Source organism: Lolium perenne, chromosome 3 (genome assembly GCF_019359855.2).
Source record: "Lolium perenne isolate Kyuss_39 chromosome 3, Kyuss_2.0, whole genome shotgun sequence".
Classification (NCBI taxonomy): Eukaryota; Viridiplantae; Streptophyta; class Magnoliopsida; order Poales; family Poaceae; genus Lolium; species Lolium perenne.
The window spans coordinates 170,681,551-170,691,658 of record NC_067246.2 but is presented as its reverse complement, the minus strand read 5'-3'; the positions used below and the strand labels follow the sequence as shown (position 1 = coordinate 170,691,658).

The following is a 10,108-nucleotide window of genomic DNA, read 5'->3' as shown; positions in this document are numbered from 1 at the left end:
ATAAAAACGCCAAAGAATATATTTATGCGGAAGTTAGACATGAGCATCACTTCAAACATTACTATGTACAAATTCATCTGAGTGAATTGTTCCAGCTTTTCAATCTGCGCGAGCTCGACAAATCTATCATCAGTTGCTACGTTCTGTAAGTGATTTATTTCTACCCCATCTCGTTCATATTGCCTGCACTATATATATGTCCTAACTATATTGTTGTGTCAACTATTATACATGCAGAATGAAGATTAAGGAATGCAGAGTAAGGAACATCCATGATGTTGGGTTCATTGACCCACACATAGAACCCACACATCGTTAATGGATATGTGTTAGAGCATCACCCCGCCGACGTGGAGGAAGACCTGTGGCAGTTTCTTACAAAGCATGAACTCAAAAGTGATATTCTATTTCCTTACCATTTTGGGTGAGTGTTTCTGTCTTGAGCACATTCTCTTTTGTTTACTCCATGCATGGTATGTGGCCGGCTAATCGATGAGTTATGCATGACGTACTGTGCATGTATCGTGTCCGCAGGTTCCACTGGATTCTGCTAGTAATTAAAGTTGACACCTCCACATGTCGCGTCCACGACTCTCTGACTCTGGATTCAAATCTTTGGGGCGGCATGAGAAGAATGCTGCAGAAGTAATTATTTTCATTCATTTGCGCTCTATATCGATCGGCCTATTTCGTTCATTTCCTAAGCTTCAAGTAACTAATAACTCTCTTGTTCATTTGATTTTCTTTGCCTCGTAGGGTTTGGAGACGGTTCTCAGATCAAAAGGTCGGTGATTTCAAAAAAGAGCTAGAATTCAAAAGGTCAAAGGCTAAGAATGGTGGCGATATTCAGCCACCGGGGACCAATCTATGTGGATACTATGTTCAGAGATGATCCGGAGATACACCTCTGAGCGGGTTCCGAGTGATACCAATGCTCAGAGGAATAACCTCCGGATGATGCTTAGTCTAGAAGCTCGCTTCCGACCACTTCAAGAGGAACTAGCTGGATGGTTCACGAGGGAAGTCCTCCATCCTAAAGGAGAACACCATTACGAGGACGTAGAACTTTATATGCATTAAATTATGTATGGAAACTTGTTCAAAATTGTATATGGTGATCCGATGATATTGAATATATATTGTATATTCCTCTTGAATTCTTTTTGGTTCTAATTTCAAATTTGTTTAAAATTGTACATTCATATGCATGTATGTAGTACCGTAGAATATGTGAAACTCCTTCAAAATTAAAATAAAGCACAAAAGAAATAAAACAATACAAATTAAACAGAAAACAAGTTTAGGGGGGGGCAGGTTTAGGGGGGGCTAAAACCCTAAACCTGCGGCGGCCTTTAGTCGCGGTTGGCCAGAAGAACCGCGACTAAAGGTCCTCCGCCCCGACGGTCGCCTGGCGCCCACGTGGACGGGCCTTTAGTCGCGGTTCTTAAGCAACCGCGACTAAAGGGGGGGGGCCTTTAGTCGCGCTTATTTGGTCGCGGTTGCGCAACCGCGACTAATGGCAGTTGCGAACCGCGACCAAAGGCCCTTTTTCCACCAGTGAAAGAATTACAGAAAAAATATCAGCATCTACAATATTGAATTTACATATTAAGAGAAAATATACTTTATCGTGAATCTATTGATACTGATTTAGTATTCTGGATGTTTATATTATTTTGTATAAACTTGGTCGAACTTAAATGATATTGAATTATAACTAAACTTATATGCCTTATATTTTTTGAACGAGGGAGCAGTGGATCATGATAAAGCAAGAAGATGGAGGCAAACACACAACCAAAGAAGGTGAAGCTTCAAGTGGAAATTTCAGGACTTCGGAGCCACTGCAACGATGAACAAGGCATGGAAAAATAGTACAAGAAGTACATGGACCATTCTCATGTAATTTTGGATTGAAACAATAAGGGAAATTTAACGGTAAGTACTCGTGGAGGAAGCTCATCACGAGTTGGTTTCGGCCACCCCTCCATTGGATACCCAAACAATGAGTTCTTCCTACTTAAAACTCCCTATGGTCATCCTTAGACTTGGGTTTTGCTTATGTTGCCATAGTTGCAACTCCTTCTACTCTGTTATGTCTGACGACCATGCCCAACACTCCGCTTATGAAAACTCAAGCTCTCATCTAGACTTCATATATACCATAACACCTTGATTGCATATCTAGTTCTTATTTGACCCATCTCCTACATCTGAAATTCTTTCCTGGAACACCATTTAGCATAACAGAAGAGACCCCCGAATTGAGCGGATTAAGAAACTAGCTACACAACTTGGGACCAAACCCCTTGCGTTTCAGAATTTCCTGAATGTCCTATTTTGTCAAGAACCTTCTTCAAAATCTGGCTTTAGAAGTATAATATCTTCCTTAGACTTATGAGATTTGTGGGTATGTTCATAGCTCCGTTTGTGTCTAACGACCAGGCCCAACGCTGTGCTTATGAAAAGTCAGGCTCTCATCTAGGCTTCATATATACCGTAACAACTTGATCGCATATCATAGTTCATGTTCTCCAATTGCTTGAAGGGAGATGCGGGAGGGGGAAATGGACATGCAGATGAGAGACTGAGTTTCCATGCGGAGCTCGCCCTTGCCACTTGCTACCTCCTCTATTCACCACTCTACTAGTCATAGCCACCGCACAAGCCTTCGAGAGCAAGCTTCATCCACCTAGATCTACGGCAAGCCGGTGACTAACTTTGGCGATGCTCATGGATGGCGGAGAGGCGGCGCAAGAAGGCGGGGTGCTCCAACTGGGAGGAGCAGGGGCTGAGGCTGGCGGGCGAGGGAGGATCCAAGGTCGTCGAGGTCTACGTTGGGTGGCGGAGGAGATTGGGGATGGTTTGGGCTACGGTCGCCGAGATAGCCGCCCCAGCTTCACCTCCAACTCCGACAGCGGACAAGCTTCGTGTCGGCTCCATCATCATCGACACCCCGCTTGCCGACTAGAACTCAAACTTTGGTGGAGCCTCGCACAGAGGCGCAGGTGATGAAGCCTGGTCCGAAGAAGTTCGTCAAGTTATCGAAGCTCCTGGACCTGTCGGTCTCATCCGAGGAGGATCCGTCGTGGGAAGGCTCGCAATCGGAATTGGACCAGGGCAGCAGCGGACGAAGCAGAGAAAAGGGAGGAAGCCAAGGAAGGTGAGAACCCCATTCGAGCTTGCAGAAGAAGCAGTGCATCTCCGTGCAACCGATTCAGAGTGCGCATGGCTTGAATTACGACGAGATACAATCAGCGAATGCACTGTTCCAGTTCAACTACCACACGAGATATATGGAGGAGATTGTAAAGCAGTCTAGGCAGTTCCCGCCAGGGAACTAACTATCGAAACTACCCAAGCAGCTGTTCATGCAGGTGTTGTTTCTTTTTTTTGAAGTAAAACAGTGGGCAAAAGCCCCCTGCAATTTTTATTAATATAAAATTACAGCATCCAAAAAATACAAAAGAGAGTGAGAAACTCTCTTAAAAAGAAAGAAAAACCTAGAGCTAACACTAATTTAAAGAGTGAATCCATTCCTTGAAGGAATTTACATGCTTCTTTTTCATTCTATGCACCAGCAGTCTTAGTTCTTGAAGTAATATTGCTTTCCACGAATTAAATTCTGCATTCTGATCCTTGAAAATCTTGTTGTTTCTGACTATCCAGATACCCCATGCTGCTAGAATTAAAACTTCCAATGCAAAAGGTAGTTTCATTTTAACTCTCATATCCTCAAATGCTTCCATAATAGATAAGTTTCTATTTCTCTGTGGGCTAATGAAATCCCAACATTTCTTTGCAAAAGAACAAGCCCAGAAAAGGTGGACCAGAGTTTCTTCCTCATTGCAATTTTCCACAATACACTGATAAGATGGCAAAATGAAATTTTTCCTTCTCAGCAAGTTTCTTGTGTTCAATCTATCATGTAATAATAACCAGAAGAAGATTTTGTGCTTGGCTTGACATGAAGATTTCCATAAAATGGATAATAAGTTAGGTGCTGGTGAAAACCCAATCATAGCTTTATATGCTTTCTGTGAAGAAAAATCTGCATTCCCCCAGATATAGGACCAATTATCTAGATTCCCATCTTGTACTACTGTGAGTGCATTCTGACATATAACTTCAAGATCCTGAAATTCTCCAAAAGCTTGCTGGGAAAGTGGCAGATAAAATAGATCCTCAAGATATTCAGTGTGTATTACTCTGTCAACAGACCAATCAGTATGTTTAGCATAAGTCACTAAACGAGGAAACTTTTGGTGTAGGCAGCTGTCTTCCCAAAGGTCTGTCCAGAAATTAACAGTTTTACCATTTCCAATATTGCATCTAGCCATAGCTTTGTAGATATCTAGCAATTTTAAATGTGATCTCCACCAGAAAGAATGACCCAAGTTATTTGTAGGTAAATTTCCATTTGAGTAATAGGACTCTCTGACCAAATGAACCCAAGGGATGTCATGATTGTTGAAGAATTTGTGAAGATTTTTCAGCATGAGAGCTTTATTTTGAATTTCCAAATTGAGTACTCCCAAACCACCTTGTTCTTTGGGCCTACAGATCTTTTTCCATGCAACAAGAGCTGAGCCATTTGCTTGGACATCATTATTTTTCTTTCTCCACAAGCAATGTCTCATGTATTTTACAACTTGTTCCTTTATGGCCACAGGAACATCAAAGCAACACATGAAAAAAACTGGCATAGAAGCAAGAACAGATTTAACCAGTTGTAGCTTCCCTCCATAGTTTAAGAAATCTGCAATTCCTCCAAGCCTTGCTTGGGTTCTTTGTACAATGGGAAGAAAATGCTCCATGGATGGTTTGGTAATACTGAGTGGCAGCCCCAGGTAAGTGAAAGGCAGAGATCCCTTCTGACATTGCATTGTTTCAGAGAAATGATTGAGCCTTTCTTCACTTAAATTGATTGGAATCATATTGGATTTATTATAATTCACTTTCAAGCCAGTGGAGTCAGCAAAAGTTTGTAGCAGTGCTTTGAGACAGATCAAATTGTTAGCATTTGCTTTCATAATTATCAGGGTATCATCAGCATATTGAACAACTGGAAAATCAGGGCAAGCAGATGATGGAATAGGCCTCTCTATAATTCCTTGATTCATGGCTGTGTTTAGGACCGATTGAAGCAAGTCTGCTGCAAGCACAAAAAGAAGAGGAGAAAGAGGATCCCCTTGTCTTACCCCTCTTTTACAGTAGAATCTTTTTCCAGGTGTACCATTGAGAAGTACAGCAGAGGTACCAGTACTGAGAATTAAGTGTATCCAATTTATCCATTTTTCTCCAAACCCTCTTGCTCTCAGAATTTCCAAAATTGTGCTATGCTCAATCTTATCAAAAGCTTTCTCAAAGTCTAACTTGAGTATGACAATTTCCTCCTTTGACTTATGGCACTGAAAGATGTATTCAAAAGCCCAACCCAAACAATCTTGTATAGACCTCTGCTTCAGGAAACCATATTGGTTTTTGTGAACTAGTTGTAGAATGATTTTTTGCAATCTATTTGCTAGCAGCTTGGTGATGATTTTGAACACAGTGTTCAGTAAAGAAATAGGCCTAAAATCACTTGGTCTCATTGGGGAATCCACTTTTGGAATTAAAGAAATATAGGAAGAATTGATGCTCTCCAAATTGATATTACCATCATAGAATCCTCTGATCAAATCCTTAACATCTTTCCCAATAATATGCCAACAATTCTTGAAGAATTCATTATTAAAACCATCTGGCCCAGGGGATTTGTCATTGGGAAGATCTTTTATTATATCATCAATTTCTTTATCTGTGAAAGGTGACTCCAATTGTGCACTTGTCTCTGCATCCATCCCTTCTCCATAGAAATCATGCAAGTTAAACTGCATAAAAAGATTATCAGTCTTCCCCATCCTTTCCTTGAAAGCCTTCCAAAGAATATCAGCTTTTCCATCATGATCTGTAATTTCAGCTAAACTTTCATTCATCAGCACAGAGATATAATTGTGTCTGTGATTGATTGTTGCTTTGTTGTGAAAAAACTTTGTATTTGCATCTCCAAGCTTTACCCATTTTATTTTTCCTCTTTGTTTCCAGTAAGCTTTTTGATTTTGTAACAGATTTATTATATGATCTTTAAGAATGTCTCTTAGATTCCACTCCTCTAGAGAAAGAGTTCTAAATTCCTCCATCATATCCAAGAAGGTGATAACTGAGTTGACCTTTTCAATGAGAATCTTTAAGCAGGGCAAATTCTTTGCCCAAAGCTTTATACTTTTCCTCAAATTCTTTAATTTGGCAGTGACTTTTTTGGCAGGGTCAGAATGTCCAACTGGAATGTTCCAACTAGCTTCCACAATATTCTTAAAGTCACTATGTTGCAACCAGTAATTCTCAAATCTGAACACATTAGCCTTTGGAATATTAGTGCCAATAGAAACAACACAAGGGACATGATCAGAAGTTGGCTTCACTAGAGGAAAAACCATAGATAAAGGGTAATTAACAGTCCATGAGGATGAAGAAAAAACCAGTCCAGTCTTTCAAGCAAAGGAGAATGTTGCATATTGCTCCAAGTGTATGTTCTCCCTTTAAGTGGCAACTCTATTAGGCCCAAATTGCTGATTGCCTCATTGAAAAGAAGCATCCCATTAATGTCCCCTCCTAGTTTGTTTCTGTCTGAAGGTTTCCTGATGAAATTGAAGTCCCCCATGATTAACCAATCCATATTATCAGGCATGTCAATATTTGTGAACCATTCAATAAAGTCACTTTTCCTTTCTGTTTGACTTGGGCCATAAACATTTGTTAAAATCCAAGTACTATCTATAAGATTACTGGTGAGCTGAACAGAGATGGAGAACTCATTCTGAAAAGCCAAAGTACCAGAGAACAAAGAACTACACCAGATGGTAACAAGACCCCCAGAAGATCCAATTGAAGGGAGGAATTCAAATTTATCAAATCTTTTCGGACAGAATTTTCTTATATAATCCATATCAAAAGATTCTCTTTTTGTTTCTTGCAGACAAATGATGTCACAATTTGATTCATCAATTTTACTAGAAAGAGCAACCCATTTCTTTTCAGAATTAATTCCTCTCAAGTTCCAATTTAATATTTTCCAACTTCTGTTGTGATCCATGGGAAACTATTGGTATTTTTTTATGTGTGTGAGCACCACAGCTGAAATCACTAGAAGCTTTGACACCACCATTCATACAAGGAAACAGAGAACCAAGACAAGCACAATACACAGAGCGGAGCATAATCCATGATATATAACTGAAGGCATCAAGATCTCCACAAAAGCAACAAGGATAAGTTTGATACACCATATAGCTATTACAAGCATGTAAAAGATATTCCTTTTCTGCCACAAAAGCATGATTGCTGTCTAACATTAAATCACTCTATTTATGGGGCCTTTTTTTGGCCTGAGATGCCACCCCATCAGCAGCATTTGATCCTTTCTCTTTGTTGCTTCCACTAGTGCTGGCTTGTGCTCTCCCTTTGGTAACCTTGGGTCCAGGAGCAGGATCCTCTTGTGCTGTTCTTGGAGCTTTTTTCCTTGTATCCATTTTAGTCTTCTTCAGCAACTTCTTTTCTAGGCCATCTTCCTGTACCTTACAGAAAGAAGAAGCCAAATTTTTCACCACTTTGGTATTGATTATAGGAGGAGCAGCAATGTAGGTCAAACAATTCTTATCAACACAGTTATCATGTCTTTTGTACCCATTATTTAAAAGAACCAGTCTGGGGCTCCTTCTTACCTCTGATTCAACCAGAGGCACCCCTCCATCTCTCCTTTTCTTTCTTGGAGAAATAGAATTATCTCCATTTATCAGTAAGTTACTCTTGGGACTCTCCTGAGATTCTTCCAACAACTGGCAAACAGGGGCCTGATTGGCAACACATTTATCAGGAATGACAAAAGAAATAGTGTGTTCATATGCAATAGATTCCTTGATAATATTCCATAGCTGAGAAGTTAAGAAACCCTTGGCCCAATCAAATTTATCAGGTGTCATAAGCATAAGAGTGACAAAATTGAACCAACTTACAGGTATCTCACAGGGATAACCACTTGCAGAAGAATGGTGAATGTTAGGAGCAAAGTATGCCTCCCAAATCTTCATGCCTTGCTTGGAGAATCTTCTAGTAGGATCATGCTCTTCTGGAATAGAGAAAAAGGATGTTTCCACCCTTCCAACAATAAGGTGTGCTTCCTGTGGTGGTACCATATTGTCATCCTCAAGCAAAAGAAAAGCATTTCCATTATCTTCCTCAGGAATATTCACAGCATTGGCTTGTTGAATCATCCCATTCTCATCATCAGAATCTGCTTCTTCACCTTCTTCTATATATGCTAGAGCAATGTTCTGAAGGCCTTCACCCATCTGGTTGAAAGGAAGCAGGCCCACTTCTACTCCAGCATGAATCACCAACTGTTGGTTTGCAGCATTAACTGAAGAATTAGAACTGCCAGAGGAATAGGTAATATCACTGCTAGTGTCAGCCACAGGGGGGTTATCAAGAATCATCTCTTCAGCTTGAATGGCATCCAAAAGACCTTGGAAAGCAGCATTAGGAGCAAGGTCCACTTCCATATGATTGTCTTCCTCTTGCTGAACATTATTTCCCATAGCCCAGTGCCCCCAGCCATCATCTTCCCCTTCATCAGCATCATTGTCTTCAATTTGTGCTGGAAAAAGAGGTGCAGCAGGTGGAGCCAAGTCATCTGGCAAAGGATGTGGGTCCACCCCATCACCAGGAAGTGGGTCCTCATCAGGTGGGCCCCCACCAAGTAAATTGTGCTGCAGAACTTCCACAGAGAATGTCCAGGATTCAGCATCAGGTCTATTTCCTTCAGTAAACCTGATACTTTTTGGAATTTCAACCAGATCAGTAACTCTCACTTTGGCCACCACTCTTCCCTTCTTATTAGGATCTCTTTCCCAGAGCAGAAGAGTGCCAATATCATGGAAACAAGCATTTAGGTCCTCAGTATTCATATGATCTAAAGGAGGTCCAACAATAAGCACCCAAGCATCTCTATTAAAATTAGCAGCACGCCAGTTCCTCCCCTCATCATGCTTACAGAAAGAAATGTCAACATCTCCAAAAGGGTTAGGACTAGTGTGAATCAACCTATCCCTATCACTGACATTGGTGAACTGAACATAGGCTGCCCCAAAAGGACATTCCTGGATACTCTGAAACCCGACCTCTGCCACCTCATTCAAGTATTCTTCTAGGACATTTCTGACATTAGGGAAATGTACCTGACCTTGGGGAAAAGGATTAATGGTGGCGATGGCATACTGTTCATGCAACCTCGGCTTCCTTGCCACGACGACACGCTTGACCACAACTCTTCCCTCAATCTGCTGAATCTCAAATCCATGCGGCACAAACGGGCGAGGGTCGATGGGAATGTTGGCCATTGTCGCCGGCGAAGCTCCCGGCGACTTCGGTGCAGAGAGAGTCAGAGGGTTTTTACAGAGGAGAGAGATGGACGAAGAAGCCGAGGAGGCGAGGTGTAAGAAGTTCTCTGTTTTCTGAGACTGGAAAAAAGAGAAGTCTCCAAAATGGGAAACAAGCTGGATTTGAGGCGCCGGCCCATGGGCCTTGAACCAGGAAAGGAAGGACATGTCGGGCCAATCCAAAGAAGGAAAGTTCGGAAATTTAAAAGAGGAAAGGAAGCCCGGCAAATTGGCGCCGAAATTAAAACTTGTCTTTTGATTGGGAAGCGATCGATTATACCGTTGACCAGGAGTAAAAGGTGCATTAAAATTGCCATAAGAATCCTTAATTACCTCATTAGACTGTCGCGGTGGCATAAAGACCGTTGATGTAGCCGTTGCATAAGCCAATCTATCAAAAGCCGACACCCTGTGATTGTTTTCCGCCACCTTTTGAGCATAAGATAACCTTGAGAAAACCGACTTTCTATTTTGGAAATTAGACTTAACTTCTGTCCATTCCTCCAATTGTTCTTTGTAAAATTTCCTCTCTTCAGCAATCCAATTAGGCCCACCTTGACCCCAGAGATGAAAAAAGATCTTGAAAGAGGTCTGAACTTGAGAACCCAAATTATATATTTGAAAACCAACTG

The 10,108-nt window shown here is 41.2% G+C and overlaps 1 protein-coding gene across 1 annotated transcript; it reads right to left on the bottom strand.

Moving 5' to 3' along the window:
* Positions 1 to 4,194: 4,194 nt before the first annotated feature.
* LOC139838037 (uncharacterized) lies at positions 4,195 to 9,644 on the bottom strand. Its single transcript, XM_071827389.1, has 6 exons — positions 8,055 to 9,644; positions 7,764 to 7,892; positions 7,428 to 7,610; positions 6,620 to 6,859; positions 4,959 to 6,458; positions 4,195 to 4,209 (listed from the first exon to the last, which is right to left on the bottom strand). The coding sequence occupies exons 1-6, from the start codon at positions 9,642 to 9,644 to the stop codon at positions 4,195 to 4,197; spliced, it is 3,657 nt and encodes a 1,218-aa protein (XP_071683490.1).
* Positions 9,645 to 10,108: the final 464 nt, after the last annotated feature.